We start from the raw sequence: 18,718 nt of genomic DNA, 5'->3' as shown, positions 1-18,718 counted from the left end.
TGAATTGAAATTAAAGGTATTTCTTAAACCACTTCTCCAGTTTACAGCATTCAAGGATCATTACTGCCTGTGGAAACCACTACCTCATTTAACTTATTCAGTAATATGAAAGAAGAGAAATAAAATAATATATATATACAGTGCTTTGACATTTCAAGTGTAATTAGTTAAAAAAAAATTGAAATGCAGATTCACTAGGATTTTATTTCTTCTTCACAGGGAGTGAAAATCACACTCAAAATAAAAACTATTTGCCAGGTGGTGCTAATTACAGATGTTTAGGATTCGAGGTGTGTGCAAACTGAGCATCACGTTGCACACCAATGAAATGCAAGCATTCTGGGGTGAAAAATGGGTTATTGCATAACTGAAGTTACATTTAACATTCCCTGTGTCAGCAATGTTCTTTATTATATTGCTGCTTATCACTTTGTGAAGGGGTTACTGTTTACTTAGTGATCATTAGTTTTATTCCTTATTAATAATATTCAAGCTTATTTACAAATGTTTCATGAAGCATTTGCATGTTTGCTAGTGTATAAGCTACCAGGTTATTCCATGAATGAAATGCCCTGTTTTTACAGGCCCTGCCATAGATGGATGTTTGGGCAGTGATGCCAGGTGTGTGGAGGAAGGCTCTTAGTGGCCCTTGTTCCTCCCGTATGACCTCACCCAAGTGTTGACATCCGCTGCTGGAAGCCTTTAACTCATGCTGGCTGCACTTGGCATCTGTATATCAAGTTGTGGCTCCTGTCTTGGGTTGCTTCCAAAACAATGGTGGTCCCAAGTGTGTGAACCAGTGGCAACCGTAAAGTCCTGGACAGTAGTGCTGGAATCCCCAAATGAAATGTCCAATGGCCAAGGCTTGGATTACATGTGATTCTTGAAAATCCATGTGGGTGTCCCACCCTTGTGATCATTTATCTGTGTTTCACCCTCTGATCATCTGTTGAGAAGTGTTAACATTAGTTGCCTTCTCAAGGCTAATAAAAAGAAAATATGAGTTATGGCTGACTAGGTGAATCCAGTTATGAATGATTAGGAGTTTGCCATGTTATTATCAATAGATTAGTGGCTTGAAATAAAAAAAAAATATTGACTGCAGAGCCCAAATTACTTTCTCTGATGCCTGGCTTTCAGACAAATCATTGTGTCTTTTGCCAAATTGAGCTGTGACAGGTGACTTGAATTACATAAGGGAATAAGGTATATGACATAGCTACTCCTGGGATAGAACGGTTGATTTTATACATGTGGGAAGAACATGGTTGTAAATCCTATCCTAACATGTCCAGAGGGTTTAGTGTTGTCATACCCTGTGTGCCCATCTACTGAGTAGTATATCTCACAGGATTAAGTTAATGTGCTCATAGCTTCTACAAATCCACTCCCAGCTGTCAGAAAATGCAGCATTATTACAGTTTTTTAAGCTTAGATGGTGCATTTTTTGTTCAGACCTTATTTTCTTAACTCGGTTAAAGGTGAGAAATACTACAGCTGGATGTTCTCCACAATGGGCTCCTCTCCATGAAGGGAAGTGCTGGCACTCTTGCACACACTTCTCACCCCTGCTTTCTCTCATCATTTTAAGATGCTGCAAAATTTGTCAAAAGATTATTATTTCTAGTATTTACTGTCAACTGCTGTATACTTTTCCAATTAGTTCCATGGAATAAATTATATTTCAGTAGGCAAGATGTGTTTTTATGCAATTCAGTACTCAGTCCATTGGAATCAAAATATTTTCATGGTTTTGGGGTAATAATTTTGTATTCTTATCTGTACATTAATATTTAATTAGTATGTGGTCATGCAGTATTTTAATGAGCTGTTGAGTAATAACTGACTCAACATTTTTTACTGGTAATTTTTTTGTGTAAAATGCAATATATACATGATGAAATAGATAAATTGGAAGTGTTGGACCGTAACTCAACCTTGGTTTATGTAATGTGCTCTCTTGACATGTCTGAACAAACCCAATGTAACGAAGAGACAAAGTACTAAAGGTGTGGCACTTTTATCATCGTGTGCATTGCTGTGACTTTGGGACCCCATCAGTAGCAAACTATTAAAAATCTTTATATAATGCTTTCCTCCATGAAACCTGACACATACATCATTTCATAATTGAAAATATAGGTTAATTTATCGTTTGAAATTCTGTATAGGATGTTATGCTGGTGGGCAGAAATGTACTTTTATTTATTTTGTTAAAAATAAAACAGGTAGAACAGAGTTAAGTGAAGAATATTTTTTTCACTTCATTGCTTTTTTTTTTTCTTTTTCAAACGAAGTATTAATGACTGATGGTTAACTTTTGAGTTCTGAATTAATTGATATTTAGAGATACAATAAGACCTAAGTGAGATCTTATAATTTTACTGTCAATTAGAGGGTGTTATTTTTTTCTAATTTCAATATGCTAATTTTCTTCTACAACAAAAATTCAAGAAGTTTTGCAGTCATGGGTGCCTTCCAACTCTAGAATGGTGGAGCAATGTTTTGGCAAAGAGTGGAGCATCGACATAAACATCATGTTTCAAATTTACTTCTTTGGCGCTAGGTAACTCTTGCCTAATTTTTTGAAATCTTGAGTCACAGATCAAGTATTCATTTACTGAACCTCATTGATTTTGTTTGTAATTACTGAGCACTCCACTTTTATATAATTTGCCACCAACTTTCCCCTTTTTAAATTTTAATTAAACAAATTCAATTGGTTTCTCTTTAAGGTCAGAAATATTCCAACAAGACTCATACTATTTAAAAGTAATTGAGATTTATTCACTTTCCAATTTTCCTGACAGTCAGCTGGCAGAGCTCTCATCATTTCCAGTGGTATCTCTTAAACTTCTTGAATTATTTACACATGCCAGAAAATGTAACACTTTCAAGCACAGGCATCATGTGGCAACCACTTCTTATATGTAGTCATTGTCAAGCAGATCAAAGATGCTGTGCAGGATGTTGGCCACACACTGAGATGTTTTGATGGGGTGTATGTGTGTGAGGGTTTAATTGTTTTTATTATAGGAGCCATTTTCAACTAATTTACTTTTTCATTTTATCTTCATCCATTGCCCTTTATTCATCAGCATACTGTCTAAAACGGTGAAGCCACAGTCTTCAGAATCAAAAATATTATGTTCTTATTACTAATTTATTTATACATTAAACAAGCAAGGGTAACAAGCAAGTTAATCACTATGGTCACATAAAAGAATATGGTTTCAAAGATGTGTGATGACAAAACACGGCCAAGCTTGTCAGGCGGGAGAGACAGGAGTACCACACATGTTACCCTGTTTCAAGGGTATTACAGAATTCAAATAGTTTTATGTTAAGGCCAATTTTGATGAATACATGTTATACTATACCAGGTTTGCCCTTTAATGTAATGACCTTACTCTTGTAGTAATATTTTCAACTTAAAAAAAGAAGACTACCTTGCATGGATGTATAAAAAGCATGGAAACCTAGTGTGTTCTATATTGTGTGTACCAGATAACAAAACATTTGTATCTGGGTGAGCATACTTTAACAAGGTAAGATATATATCAAAGATTATTATTATTATTATTATTTTTTTTTTTTATTATTATTTTTTTTTTAGAATATGGCTTTAGAAATAATGTCTGAGTGTCTGAACCATGTGGAACTAAGTCATTTTCATCTTCCCCCCCACAAGTGCCTAAATCTCAATGACGTGATTTTCCTCTACTGCTTCACTAACCCTCGAACACTGTCCAAACGCCTCTGGTCGGGTATAGCTTTCCTACATTGGCCTGTCTCCGTTCATGCCCCTGTGGCGTATGACCTTTGATACCTGGCACATTTCATTTCCCTATTAACTTTCCCGTCAGACCTCCTCGTGGTTAGCTTCTCAGCATGTAATACACTTTTCCCTCAGTTTCACCCTGGGGGCTATGTGGTGCAGTGGTTAGCACACTCGGCTCACAACTGAGAGAGCCCAGGTTCGATTCCCGGGCGGAGTGGAAAAATTTGGGTAGCTTTTCTGATACCCTATGCCCCTGTCCACCCAGCAGTGAATGGGTACCAGGTATTAATCGGGGGATCTGTTCACTTCTATAATTCCTTCCCCTTCTGTCTCTCTCCGACATATGACCACAGATGTTGCGCCGACTAAACAAAACTTTCTTTTTCAGCTTCACCCTAGCAACTTGGCAACACACCATTCTCTCTCATGCCTCACCCACTGTGTTGTCTTGCAGTGTAGCCAGAATAAAGGGTACTCATTAAACTCTTCCAATTATACAAATTTTCTTCTAACATAGATTTCTCCAGTCTTAACCTTTGACATTCACCCCCCAGGCATCCTAATTCTTCATGATGTTACCATTATTCTCTCTCTCTCTCTCTCTCTCTCTCTCTCTCTCTCTCTCTCTCTCTCTCTCTCTCTCTCTCTCTCTCTCTCTCTCTCTCTCTCTCTCTCTCTCAAAGTTAAGCTTAATTTACAGTTCATTATTTTGTTTATTTTGCAGATCTTAGTGAACAGTAAATATGAAGAGTCCATGGAATCATATTTATGGCTTTCTTTTATGATTCTCTTGGACTAAATAAGTGTAGGGGGTCAATTTTCACATGGATAAGAGATAAAGTAAGATTTGGGGCATATGCTATAGCTGCGCGTGACCTCGGTGCTCATCTCTGTAGCATTGGCCTTTCTTACGAGTAGATCTATATTCCTCAAGGATGCTGTAGTTTTTGGGGGGAGACATCAATTATAATACAGTACTATCTATCAATTCAATATTCACGTATGCTGTAGTTTTGGGGGAGAGAGATCAATTATAATACGGTACTATCTATCAGTTCAAAGATGGTCTGAGTTAAGCTGAATCTGTTTTTGAAGATAATAGTATACTTATAGGAGGTCTGGAGTTAATGTGGGAGATTAGATTATCAAAACGGAAACACAATATTTCAGTGTATTAAAACCTTCTATTGATATACCACTGGATGAATTTTGTGTGTTCCGTACAGCATTCCACCACTGCAATGTTTCCCTAGTCAAAATTATAAAGATGCCAGCTGGATTAAATTTAAGTGGACTGTTCGACATCGTACATACCATTCACCATTATTATTATTTAGACGTCTATTTTAGCACTAGAGGCAAATTAATTTCATAGCCAAATCAAAGTCTTATGACAACATCCACTCACTACATTGACCTACGTGTAAAGTCCCATGTTACTTCATCATTACTCATTTACTAGCCATCAGCTGCGATTTCAATAATAATAAAATAGAGAAAGAAATAGCATAGGTCCGTCGCCGGCAAACTAGCGCGGCAAAACCCAGGAGGAAGCAGTTACGTCTTGACTACTAATCCATTTTCACGTGAATTCTAACACATGAGGGGCCGAGCAGACTAATCCATTTTCACGGGAGTTCTAACACTAGTGAAGGGCCCATCACCTCCACGACAGCCTTGAAGCATGAGGAGGAGAACTTTGAAGACGTGGAGACTTCGTAGGTGGAGGATATTAAGAAATAGAGTAAGAAAACAAGGAAGGAGGTGAGTGTGTGTGTGTGTGTGTGACAGCTGATGGTGGTTTGTAGGGGGCATGGAACTAGTTTTGGGGTTGTATTCTTGAACATTTCGGCACCAAACCTCACATATGACAAGGCTTTCGTAGGAGTTTGGGGCAGTTCCAGAGGTAGTTTTATGAGCTTTCTGGTAGTTTGACCCTTCTTCTGTATCATGAACCTGGAAAGACACTCATTATAGAACCCGACTGATCTCGTTTTTGGTCTGTAGAGATAGTTAATGTGAGAGGAGGAACCGTCTGGCCTTTTATTTCTTCCTTTCTACCTGCAAGTGAAGGCGGTCGTTGTTCTTTGAAGGTTAGAAAATATATGACAACAGAGGAACACTTGGTTGAGTAGGAAACGAAGCATCTGAGCGTTAATTAAAGTACCAGTGATTGCCCGAGTACGCTGCTGATTTGCCCTTCGCTGCCTCCATTTCCCCCTCTTCCTCCTTCCTCCACCTCCCTTACCCCCTATCAACCCCCTCCCTTCTCCTCCCCCTTCCCCCCAACTTGATGCCCCCTCGTTGGTCGTTGGTGGTTAAGCGGTTTGGGTACCGGTTGCTCTATTACAACTCCAGGTGGGACGGGATGATTAATAGGTCTGTTACTATTGGTAATGGTAAAAGTAAAGATAATTTGAGTGTACGCTGTAGCTGCGCGTGGCGGCGGTGCTCTTCTCCGTACTTCCCGTTGGCATACGTTCTCTTGCCCCTACGAACCAGCATTGCCAAATTATCGTATTAACCACATATCGTATCTATCATTTTTATGCCTCAAACTCTCGTACCTGCACAAGTAACGTGAGAAAATCAAAGTTAGTGCTAAAACTGTTGAATATTGATGTTTTTCGTTCTTTGTTGTTATAGTTATCGGTCAGAAACTACGAAAATGAAATGCGATGAGTACGATAATTTTGGCAACGCTGCTTTGAACCTGATGTGGGAGAAAAAATTATTATTATTAACCCACTAATTACCCGACACAGGGCCAGTGTAACATCCGGGTTGCCACAGTTTACCTTCCCCAGGTTTCCCCAGGGTGGGCTGCACGCCGACTGTCCAGGCCGCCGGGATTCGAACCCAGTCGCCATCAGGGAAGTTAACCACTGCACCACGGAGGCAGTGATGGACTTTACGATAATCACAGTCAAGTTACTTCACACATATAGAGTAGTAGTAATAGTAGTAGTAGCAGTAGTAGTTAAGTAGTAATAGCAGTAGTAGTAGTAGTAGTAGTAGTAGTAGTAGTAGTATATCGTAGTGATAAAAGTAGTATTTAGCCTACTAGCTATAATAAAAACGCAATAATAGCAGTCATTATGAAGTACGTACAAAGTTAAAGAAGTATGCATTCATGGGTAATATGTATAGCGGCTGTTTACGTACTTAAAATCCCCACATCAATCCATAAAATAAAGAAACGTCACAGGCAACCCACTCATTGACGAAACGCACGACCAGTTAGCCAGTGTGCCGTATTCTCAAATCCAGATCTGAAGTTAGGAAGATTAAATAGATCGAGATGATGAAGAATATAGCTAGCGACTACATATACTTCCTCACTTAATTATTGTGTGCTGGCTACCGCTGGAACACTTGAACACAACGAAATAAAAGGTTTTCATCGCTTACAATACAGGAACACTTGAACACAACGAAATAAAAGGTTTTCATCGCTTACAATACAGGAACACTTGAACACAACGAAATAAAAGGTTTTCATCGCTTACAATACAGGAACACTTGAACACAACGAAATAAAAGGTTTTCATCGCCTACAATACAGGAACACTTGAACACAACGAAATAAAAGGTTTTCATCGCCTACAATACAGGAACACTTGACCACAACGAAATAAAAGGTTTTCATCGCTTACAATACAGGAACACTTGAACACAACGAAATAAAAGGTTTTCATCGCTTACAATACAGGAACACTTGAACACAACGAAATAAAAGGTTTTCATCGCTTACAATACAGGAACACTTGAACACAACGAAATAAAAGGTTTTCATCGCTTACAATACAGGAACACTTGAACACAACGAAATAAAAGGTTTTCATCGCTTACAATACAGGAACACTTGAACACAACGAAATAAAAAGGTTTTCATCGCTTACAATACAGGAACACTTGAACACAACGAAATAAAAGGTTTTCATCGCTTACAATACAGGAACACTTGAACACAACGAAATAAAAGGTTTTCATCGCTTACAATACAGGAACACTTGAACACAACGAAATAAAAGGTTTTCATCGCTTACAATACAGGAACACTTGAACACAACGAAATAAAAGGTTTTCATCGCTTACAATACAGGAACACTTGAACACAACGAAATAAAAGGTTTTCATCGCTTACAATACAGGAACACTTGAACACAACGAAATAAAAGGTTTTCATCGCTTACAATACAGGAACACTTGAACACAACGAAATAAAAGGTTTTCATCGCTTACAATACAGGAACACTTGACCACAACGAAATAAAAGGTTTTCATCGCTTGCAAAACACTCGCGCGCTTGATCCCCGCCAGACCAACCTAACGGCGTCCGCGGGTAGTCATGCAGAGATCATGGCATCATAGGTGGCGGCATATCACAGTGACGCAGCAGTGTTGGGGTAGGGCAGGGCAGGGCGGCGGCCTTGGGAGGGGCATAGGAGTGTAGCGTTCACCGTGCAACAATGATTCCCAGATACCACGGTCAGATCAGCTTAATTAACGTTGATATGCTTTCCACTCGTATAGGAGATATTGATAAGTTTTAGATCACAAGGTGGACTGAATGCCATTATCTGTGTTTGCGATAGCTTTGGAGGCATTAAAAGATGTGTGCTGAGTACACTAAGCTCTGGTAACGCTGCGTAACAAGTGCCGCTGGCTGCCTCCAACCCCCAACCAATTGACTTGAAGGGTGGTGCTTGTGTGTGTGTGTGTGTGTGTGTGTGCTGCCAGACGAGTAAGTAGGTGTGTCCCCGAGCATCCCAGTGAGCCCGTGTACTTGTCAGTGTTGTGGTGCTTGCAGTGTGTTCCTGACACGGTCGATATTCTTAGACGCAACCACCTCTCACAGCAACACGTCAGTAAGGGTATCAGTCGGGTTCTCATGAGCAAGGCCTTGATTAAGAGTATCTCCATAGAGAAATACATATTCGCATATTACTGTTTGTACTACAATCTTTTCTATTGCAGTTATTTTTATTGCGAATACTCCTGTGCCGAATACTAATGACGACGTTGATTTAATTGGTATGTGATTATGCATGGATGTTGCACTATATGAATATCGAAATTCTTCACATCCAGTATCCATACTATAATCAAGATCGATCTTGACTATGATAAGCTCTGAAGACACTCGAAATATTCACATACCGCACATGTGTGTGTGTGTGTGTGTGTGTGTGTGTGTGTGTGTGTGTGTAATTCACCACGGCCTGATCACAAGTTGGACTCGCTTTCGCCAGCAGGCACCCTCCCGACACGAGCAAGTGCATGCTCATTATCATCGATCTCTGGGTACTGCCAGGACCTCACACACCACACACTCCATCCCCCTTGCTCAAGGGGGGACAGTAACCACTCCTAATCAACGGAAAGAATCCGGCCTGAGCGGGACTCGAACCACCGCCTGTTTGGCCTTCAAGCCTGAGAGAGAGAGAGAGAGAGAGAGAGAGAGAGAGAGAGAGAGAGAGAGAGAGAGAGAGAGAGAGAGTGTGTGTGTGTGTGTGTGTGTGTGTGTGTGTGTGTGTGTGTCATTCACTCACGGTCCACTCTCGTGCTAAACTCGTGATCGCCAGCCAATACCCTCCCGGACGGAGTTTTCCATAGATCAGTGGACCGATTCTGTCAGCAATAAACTTTTCGGCCTGAGCAAGGCGTGGACCAGTCTGCTGTGTGTTTACGTTAGATGTGCCAAGACGGCCGTGTTGGCAACGCATTCAGAGACCACGTTGGGACGCTTGATATTCACAGGAACACTTGCAAATTTCAAAGCACAGAAGCGCCGCTTGATCGTTGCCTACATTCACTAAGCAAGGCAAAGTGAGAACATCAGCTTCTACCAGAGTGTGATTCCGTCAAACACAATGCACACCTTCGTGTCGCCCCGCCTGGCCGGGTGAACCTCCGGAAGCTGACGACTCTTGTGTTCTGCGTCAGTGGACCAAATAGCTACACTGCAGTTATTTTAGTCAGGCACGTCAGCGAGAGGGTGTTTCAGATGTGTGTGGCACTTATTCTTCACAAAAACAAAATAAAGTATTCCTAGAACCATCTTACCTCATGCGAATTAAGAATTTGACGGTTTTAAAATTGTCTTTCTGTTAGTCGGTTTGTTTGTTCAGCGCCAGCATCGAAACTAGCAGCGCTTTCACCGAAGAGTTTTCTACAAAGATACACGTATTTATATGGATTATTAACACAGATTTTCAGACAACACAGACGCTATAGTCCAGACTAATCATTCAGGTATAAGGAAAGGCCCACACAGTATTATGTGGTGGGTGTAGTCCCTAGCTGACGGGCTGCCTCGTGTGACCCCCAGAGCCCCCTGCGCGGCGCCATGCTGGTGGAGGCGCTGCTGGCGGTGATGCTGTTGGTGCTGCTGGCCTTCTACCTTAGCAGGGACCCGCCGGGGCTGCCTCCAGGTGGGTCACATTGAAAAAAAAAAAATTAATGATAATAATAATAATAATAATAATAATAATAATAATAATAATAATAATAATAATAATAATAATAATAATAATAATAATAATAACAATAAGTAGTAGTAGCAGTAGTAGTAGTAGTAGTAGTAGTAGTAGTAGTAGTAGTAGTAGTAGTAAGAAGAAGAAGAAGAAGAAGAAGTTGAACAAGAAGAAGAAGAAAACAAAAAAACAAGAAAGAAAAATGTCACAATTAACTCCATCGCCTCTTCCATGCATATAACACCGTTCTTTCACTCTAACTAAGCATTACGCAATAAACATATAGGCATAGCATATTGCAGTGACTTCGACATTCTTTCGCTTTGCAGAGCTAGGATCTTACATAGCTATAAATTCCTCATTAACTGGTCAATACATATAATTACACTACGTCTTCTTCACCAAAGCCGTAACCCTTTTTAATGTCTTCTGCCAGGCCCGCGGAAGTACCCCATCATCGGCAGCTTAACATTTTGTCATTCGATAGAATCCTGCAGGAGGCTAAAGAAAGAATACGGAGACACATTTGGGTAAGACGGATCTGTATATTCTGTGTGTATGTGTGTGTGTGTGTGTGTCCGATGCAATGAAGAAAGAAAAAAGAAAGCAAGTATATATATCTCAATTTCACGTCGGTCAGTGTTAACCCGGTAGCAGCGACGGGCCAAATTTGTGGCTTTACTGTGTACCAGCGACGGGCCACATTTTTGCCATGATATAACCCCCCCTAAATAGATGATGCATAAACTGATCACAAATGCATTGATTTTTTCTCATTTTTCTCGCTTAGAGGGAAGGGCCTTTAAGAAACATGATCCCCGCAGCTTCCGGGTTAATAATAATATGTTCAACAGGAGTGTGATATAAAAGAGAGATAAAGAAATAGGTGGTGAAATTATATACTAGTTGAATTAATGCAAACTGAGGTGGATTTACACGTTAGGATAGTAGGCTATATATAAGGATTCACCTATAGGAAAACACATATAGTTCATCACGTTCTTTTTCTTTTCTTTTATTCTGTATATCATCATCATCATCTTATTTTAATTCTCTTCCATATTCCGTTACGATCTGTGTCCTTTGATTGACTGACTGACTGATTGATTAACTAACTGACTGAGGTATATTGTTGATAAAATAGGTAGTATAACAGATGGGAGTTCCTGCTATCTATCCTAACCCCCTAGCAATGTGTATCTCCTATTCCCCTTCCAGCTTGCGCCACGGGAGTCAGCGTTTGGTCTTCTTGTGCAACAGTAAGACGATCAGGGAGGCGTTCTCGAGGTATGAATTCAACGATCGACCAGACTGGAAGTTTCCCAATTTTTTGTCGGAGGGAAAAGTGGCAGGTAAGGGATAGAGAAGGATATAAGTAGTAAGAATGTCATGCAAGAGAGAGGAATAAGTATACTGACATAGTTGAAATAAGGGAAACTGAGGTGGATCGACACATTTGGATACTTACATTGATACAAATATATTGACTACCAGTAGGCTATCCTCTTTTTCTTTTTGTTCTATATTTTCATCATCTTTTAATTCTCTTCCATATTTCATTGTGATCTTTGTCCTGTCATTATCATCATTTTCACTGCTATAATACCACGATGGGAATTTTATCCATTTACAAACATTTTCAGCATTTTAGAGTTTGTCAGAAATATCCCTCCTCGCTTCTTCCTTCCTTCCCTCCTTCCCCTATTCCACCACGTGACTTTTTCTTTCTTTTTAGTTAGGCTACGGATGTGCTCTCTTCATTTAGTATACAACGATTATTTTTTGTTATTGATATGACACCCCAGACAGAGTATAGCCACCCCTTGCTCTCATCATCTCACCCTCCTCTCAAATATCCCTCCTCTCTCCTTCCTCCCCTCCTTCCCCTCTTCCAAGACGTAACTTTTTATAGGTACGGATGTCCTCTCTTCATTTAGTGTAGGAAGGCTTTTTTTTTAAGTATGACACCCCAGACGTAGTGTTGCCGCCCCTTGCCCTCCTCATCCCACCCTCTTCTCAAGTTCTCAACCTTCTTCAGGAGTCATCTTCAGCAGCGGGGAGCGGTGGCAAACACTTCGTCGGTTCCTGCTGCGCAACCTCCGCGACCTGGGCATGGGCACGTCCCGCCTGGATGACGTCATCGTGCGGGAGGCGGAGGGGCTCGTGCAGGACTTCAGGACCTACGCCAATAAACCATCCTTCTTCCCGCCCTCCATCAACACCGCGGCGCTCAATGTTATCTGGCAGCTGGTGGCGAGTGAGTGACGCTACGCATGATTTTTTAAGCGTCGTACTATAGCCCTAAGTCTATATACACCAAGTCAAGTCATACACAGGTTTGTGGGAGGAGACACGGCCGAGGCGTGGTTTATGCATGACACTGCTTGAAGCCAAACTAGAGAATGTAGAAACAGGGATTTAGAGAAAAAGAGGACAGCGGACAAATTTAAATCAATCACTTCAACATGCCCACCCTCACATCCCACACCGCCGTTTGTAGGCATTGAAATTACAGTCACGCAATAGCACAATAAAAAGACATATTTTTTCGTCAGTGGCTTGCCTGAACGCGCTGTGAAAGGAGGCGAGAATGCACATCCAGAGTGCACAAACGGCCCCAACTTCAGTCACCCTTGAACTGGCGGGTATTTTTTTTTTGGCTTCAAGTGACGTCATCCCGCTCCTCAGCCCAAAACCGCCTCCTGCGCGTATCGGTCGCAGTTTTGAAGCAGAGTGACTTGACTTGGTATATATAGACTTAGCTATAGCCCGTGTTTGTAAATGTCTCGGCGCCTCAGTTCGCCTGTTTGCAAAACCTCTCGTGGAAGTTGCTGGGGTTTTCGCGGACTGTTTTGTGTTACTGGTACGTGATAGTTTTACACGACTTCTGCACCTTTGAACTGGGAAACCTACTGTAATAATTAATATACCCATGAATACTTCAGATTCTCACGGCAATGCATCGACGCAGCAAATGAAGTGAACAAAATGCTTCTTCATTAGGTTAAAATTCTCACTCAGGTATATAGATGTAATACTTCCACTGTACAATAGTTTAGTCTTACCTCATTTAGAATATGCGGTACGGTTTGGGCTCCCCACCACGCAAAGGACGGTGTGAAACGCTGGGCAACAAAGATGAACTCTTCCTTGCCCAACAAACAGTACGATGGAAGGCTCTCATCCCTTAGGCTGTTCTCTCTTGAGAAACTTCGCCTCCGACGAAAACTGATTGATTTTTCAAAATACTCAATGGTTTTATTAATAATACAAACCAGTAATAACGGCACGAAACTTAAGTGTAAACCAATAAACAAAGAGGGCACCAAATTTTTCTTCGCCAACGTTGTAGCGCGAGAATGAAATATACTCCCACCTTCATTGGTCCAGTGCAGTACGATCTAATAATTTAAAGACAAGCTCGACCACCACTTCCTTCAACCTGATACTCACTAAAGTCGAAGTGCAAAGTTTTGATGGCATTAAACATTAAATTTAAAAGAACAGCACTTATGTATAAGACAGACCACCTTGTCTGGACCAAAGGGTCTGTGTGGTTTGCTTATCTCTGGAAATCTTTGTAAATCTTGTGTTTGTGTATGCCAGTCAGTGTGTGTTAGGGACTCAGTCTTGTGTTTGTGTGTGTGCCAGTCATTGTGTTTTGAGGGACTCAGTCTTTTGTGTGTGTGTGTGTGTGTGTGTGTGTGTGTGTGTGTGTGTGTGTCTACCAGTCAGTGTGTTTTAACGGACTCAGTCTTGTGTGTGTGTGTGTATGTGTGTGTGTGTGTGTGTGTGCCAGTCAGTGTGTTTAAGGCATGGGCACTGGTTCAGGCTCAGGCTCTGGCACGGGCACTGGTTCAGGCTCAGGCTCTGGCACGGGCACTGGTTCAGGCTCAGGCTCTGGCACGGGCACTGGTTCAGGCTCAGGCTCTGGCACGGGCACTGGTTCAGGCTCAGGCTCTGGCACGGGCACTGGTTCAGGCTCAGGCTCTGGCACAGGCACTGGTTCAGGCTCAGGCTCTGGCACGGGCACTGGTTCAGGCTCAGGCTCTGGCACGGGCACTGGTTCAGGCTCAGGCTCTGGCATGGGCACTGGTTCAGGCTCAGGCTCTGGCACGGGCACTGGTTCAGGCTCAGGCTCTGGCACGGGCACTGGTTCAGGCTCAGGCTCTGGCATGGGCACTGGTTCAGGCTCAGGCTCTGGCACGGGCACTGGTTCAGGCTCAGGCTCTGGCACGGGCACTGGTTCAGGCTCTGGCACGGGCACTGGTTCAGGCTCAGGCTCTGGCACGGGCACTGGTTCAGGCTCAGGCTCTGGCACGGGCACTGGTTCAGGCTCTGGCACGGGCACTGGTTCAGGCTCTGGCTCTGGCACGGGCACTGGTTCAGGCTCAGGCTCTGGCACGGGCACTGGTTCAGGCTCAGGCTCTGGCACGGGCACTGGTTCAGGCTCAGGCTCTGGCACGGGCACTGGTTCAGGCTCAGGCTCTGGCACGGGCACTGGTTCAGGCTCAGGCTCTGGCACGGGCACTGGTTCAGGCTCAGGCTCTGGCACGGGCACTGGTTCAGGCTCAGGCTCTGGCACGGGCACTGGTTCAGGCTCTGGCTCTGGCACGGGCACTGGTTCAGGCTCAGTCTCTGGCACGGGCACTGGTTCAGGCTCAGGCTCTGGCACGGGCACTGGTTCAGGCTCAGGCTCTGGCACGGGCACTGGTTCAGGCTCAGGCTCTGGCACGGGCACTGGTTCAGGCTCAGGCTCTGGCACGGGCACTGGTTCAGGCTCAGGCTCTGGCACGGGCACTGGTTCAGGCTCAGGCTCTGGCACGGGCACTGGTTCAGGCTCAGGCTCTGGCACGGGCACTGGTTCAGGCTCTGGCTCTGGCACGGGCACTGGTTCAGGCTCAGTCTCTGGCACGGGCACTGGTTCAGGCTCTGGCACGGGCACTGGTTCAGGCTCAGTCTCTGTCACGAGCACTGGTTCAGGCTCTGGCACGGGCACTGGTTCAGGCTCTGGCACGGGCACTGGTTCAGGCTCAGTCTCTGTCACGAGCACTGGTTCAGGCTCTGGCACGGGCACTGGTTCAGGCTCAGGCTCTGGCACGGGCACTGGTTCAGGCTCTGGCACGGGCACTGGTTCAGGCTCTGGCACGGGCACTGGTTCAGGCTCAGTCTCTGTCACGAGCACTGGTTCAGGCTCTGGCACGGGCACTGGTTCAGGCTCAGTCTCTGGCACGGGCACTGGTTCAGGCTCTGGCACGGGCACTGGTTCAGGCTCAGGCTCTGGCACGGGCACTGGTTCAGGCTCAGTCTCTGGCACGGGCACTGGTTCAGGCTCAGGCTCTGGCACGGGCACTGGTTCAGGCTCAGGCTCTGGCACAGGCACTGGTTCAGGCTCAGGCTCTGGCACGGGCACTGGTTCAGGCTCAGTCTCTGGCACGGGCACTGGTTCAGGCTCAGGCTCTGGCACGGGCACTGGTTCAGGCTCAGGCTCTGGCACGGGCACTGGTTCAGGCTCAGTCTCTGTCACGAGCACTGGTTCAGGCTCTGGCACGGGCACTGGTTCAGGCTCAGTCTCTTGTCACGAGCACTGGTTCAGGCTCAGGCTGTGTTTGTGTGTGTGCCGGTCATTGTGTTTTAACGGACTCAGTCTTGTGTTTGTGTGCACTGTGTTCAGGCTCAGGCTCTCAGGCTGTGTTTGTGTGTGTGCCGGTCATTGTGTTTTGAGGGACTCAGTCTTGTGTTTGTGTGTGTGTGTGTCCGTGTTTTTTAGCGGACTCAGTCTTGTGTTTGTGTGTGTGTGTCAGTGTGTTTTAACAGACTCAGTCTTGTGTTTGTGTGTGTGCCAGTCAGTGTGTTTTAACGGACTCAGTCTTGTGTTTGTGTGGCTCAGGCTGTGTTTGTGTGTGTGCCAGTCAGTGTGTTTTAACAGACTCAGTCTTGTGTTTGTGTGTGTGCCAGTCAGTGTGTTTTAACAGACTCAGTCTTGTGTTTGTGTGTGTGCCAGTCAGTGTTTTTTAACAGACTCAGTCTTGTGTTTGTGTGTGTGTGTCAGTGTGTTTTAACAGACTCAGTCTTGTGTTTGTGTGTGTGTGTCAGTGTGTTTTAACAGACTCAGTCGTGTTTGTGTGTGTGCCAGTCAGTGTGTTTTAACGGACTCAGTCTTGTGTTTGTGTGGCTCAGGCTGTGTTTGTGTGTGTGCCAGTCATTGTGTTTTGAGGGACTCAGTCTTGTGTTTGTGTGTGTGTGTGTCAGTGTGTTTTAACAGACTCAGTCTTGTGTTTGTGAGTGTGTGTGTGTGCCAGTCAGTGTGCTTTAACGGACTCAGTCTTGTGTTTGTGTGTGTGTGTGTGTCAGTGTGTTTTAACAGACTCAGTCATGTGTGTGTGTGTGTGTGTGTGTGTGTGTGTGTGCCAGTGTGAGTGTATGTGCCAGTCAGTGTGTTTTAACAGACTCAGTCTTGTGTTTGTGTGTGTGTGTGTCAGTGTGTTTTAACAGACTCAGTCATGTGTGTGTGTGTGTTTGTGTGTGTGCCAGTCAGTGTGTTTTAACAGACTCAGTCTTGTGTTTGTGTGTGTGTGTGTCAGTGTGTTTTAACGGACTCAGTCTTGTGTTTGTGTGTGTGTGTGTCAGTGTGTTTTAACGGACTCAGTCTTGTGTTTGTGTGTGTGTGCCAGTCAGTGTGTTTCACCGGACGCTGGCACGGGCACTGGTTCAGGCTCAGGCTCTGGCACAGGCACTGGTTCAGGCTCAGGCTCTGGCACAGGCACTGGTTCAGGCTCAGGCTCTGGCACGGGCACTGGTTCAGGCTCAGGCTCTGGCACGGGCACTGGTTCAGGCTCAGGCTCTGGCACGGGCACTGGCTCAGGCTCTGGCACAGGCACTGGTTCAGGCTCAGGCTCTGGCACGGGCACTGGTTCAGGCTCAGGCTCTGGCACGGGCACTGGTTCAGGCTCAGGCTCTACTGGTTCAGGCTCAGGCGCACCGGCACTGGTTCAGGCTCAGGCTCTGGCACGGGCACTGGTTCAGGCTCAGGCTCTGGCACGGGCACTGGTTCAGGCTCAGGCTCTGGCGGGGGCACTGGTTCAGCTCTGGCACGGGCACTGGTTCTGGCTCAGGCTCTGGCACGGGCACTGGTTCAGGCTCAGGCTCTGGCACGGGCACTGGTTCAGGCTCAGGCTCTGGCACGGGCACTGGTTCAGGCTCAGGCTCTGGCACGGGCACTGGTTCAGGCTCAGGCTCTGGCACGGGCACTGATTGAGGCTCAGGCTCTGGCACTGGTTCAGGCTCAGGCTCTGGCACGGGCACTGGTTCAGGCTCAGGCTCTGGCACGGGCACTGGTTCAGGCTCAGGCTCTGGCACGGGCACTGGTTCAGGCTCAGGCTCTGGCACGGGCACTGGTTCAGGCGCACTGGTTCAGGCTCGGCACTGGTTCAGGCTCAGGCTCTGGCACGGGCACTGGTTCAGGCTCAGGCTCTGGCACGGTTCAGGCACTGGTTCAGGCTCAGGCACTGGTTCAGGGGGCACTGGTTCAGGCTCAGGCTCTGGCACGAGCACTGGTTCAGGCTCGCACTGGTTCAGGGCTCTGGCACGGGCACTGGTTCAGGGTCAGGCTCTGGCACGGGCACTGGTTCAGGCTCAGGCTCTGGCACGGGCACTGGTTCAGGCTCAGGCTCTGGCACGGGCACTGGTTCAGGCTCTGGCACGCTCTGGCAAAGGCACTGGTTCAGGCTCAGGCTCTGGCACGGGCACTGGTTCAGGCTCAGGCTCTGGCACGGGCACTGGTTCAGGCTCAGGCTCTGGCACGGGCACTGGTTAAGGCTCAGCCTATGGCAAGGGCACAGGTTCAGGCTCAGGCTCTGGCACGGGCACTGTTTCAGGCTCAGGCTCTGGCACGGGCACTGGTTCAGGCTCAGGCTCTGGCACGGGCACTGGTTCAGGCTCAGGCTCTGGCACGGGCACTGGTTCAGGCTCAGGCTCTGGCACGGGCACTGGTTCAGGCTCAGGCTCTGGCACGGGCACTGGTTCAGGCTCAGGCTCTGGCACGGGCACTGGTTCAGGCTCAGGCTCTGGCACGGGCACTGGTTCAGGCTCAGTCTCTGGCACGAGCACTGGTTCAGGCTCAGGCTCTGGCACGGGCACTGGTTCAGGCTCAGGCTCTGGCACGGGCACTGGTTCAGGCTCAGTCTCTGGCACGGGCACTGGTTCAGGCTCAGCTCTGGCACGGGCACTGGTTCAGGCTCAGGCTCTGGCACGGGCACTGGTTCAGGCTCAGGCTCTGGCACAGGCACTGGTTCAGGCTCAGGCTCTGGCACGGGCACTGGTTCAGGCTCAGGCTCTGGCACGGGCACTGGTTCAGGCTCAGGCTCTGGCACGGGCACTGGTTCAGGCTCAGGCTCTGGCATGGGCACTGGTTCAGGCTCAGGCTCTGGCACGGGCACTGGTTCAGGCTCAGGCTCTG

The 18,718-nt window shown here is 45.7% G+C and overlaps 2 protein-coding genes and 1 long non-coding RNA gene across 15 annotated transcripts in view; all 3 read left to right on the top strand.

Moving 5' to 3' along the window:
* The window catches only part of LOC126987788 (protein phosphatase PP2A 55 kDa regulatory subunit), an 88,005-nt gene extending 85,767 nt beyond the window's left edge, over nucleotides 1-2,238 (top strand). For all 3 annotated transcript variants that reach the window (XM_050845123.1, XM_050845124.1, XM_050845125.1), the window contains one exon: nucleotides 585-2,238. The gene's annotated coding sequence lies outside the window, so the exon portion shown is untranslated. The remainder of the gene's footprint in view (nucleotides 1-584) is intronic.
* A 4,923-nt stretch (nucleotides 2,239-7,161) lies between these two features.
* LOC126987787 (uncharacterized) lies at nucleotides 7,162-8,013 on the top strand. Its single transcript, XR_007741162.1, has 3 exons — nucleotides 7,162-7,324; nucleotides 7,423-7,618; nucleotides 7,669-8,013. It is a non-coding gene; the product is annotated as an uncharacterized LOC126987787 (long non-coding RNA).
* Nucleotides 8,014-8,192: 179 nt separating this feature from the next.
* The window catches only part of LOC126987786 (cytochrome P450 2L1-like), a 30,945-nt gene continuing 20,419 nt past the window's right edge, over nucleotides 8,193-18,718 (top strand). For 3 of the 11 annotated variants that reach the window (XR_007741160.1, XR_007741161.1, XR_007741159.1), the window contains exons 1-5: nucleotides 8,193-8,648; nucleotides 10,116-10,218; nucleotides 10,697-10,790; nucleotides 11,479-11,612; nucleotides 12,299-12,517. Coding sequence is in view for 6 of the 11 variants with exons in the window: in XM_050845121.1 (XP_050701078.1) it covers nucleotides 10,134-10,218; nucleotides 10,697-10,790; nucleotides 11,479-11,612; nucleotides 12,299-12,517 (532 nt within the window). In the remaining 5 variants the exon portion in view is untranslated. The remainder of the gene's footprint in view (nucleotides 8,649-10,115; nucleotides 10,219-10,696; nucleotides 10,791-11,478; nucleotides 11,613-12,298; nucleotides 12,518-18,718) is intronic. The other 8 variants (XR_007741158.1, XM_050845121.1, XM_050845119.1 and 5 more) reach the window with 8 other exon arrangements.

The sequence above is a fragment of the Eriocheir sinensis genome, chromosome 66, assembly GCF_024679095.1.
Source record: "Eriocheir sinensis breed Jianghai 21 chromosome 66, ASM2467909v1, whole genome shotgun sequence".
Lineage (NCBI taxonomy): Eukaryota > Metazoa > Arthropoda > Malacostraca > Decapoda > Varunidae > Eriocheir > Eriocheir sinensis.
Note: the sequence above shows the minus strand (reverse complement) of the source record. Positions and strands in the feature narration are given on the sequence as shown.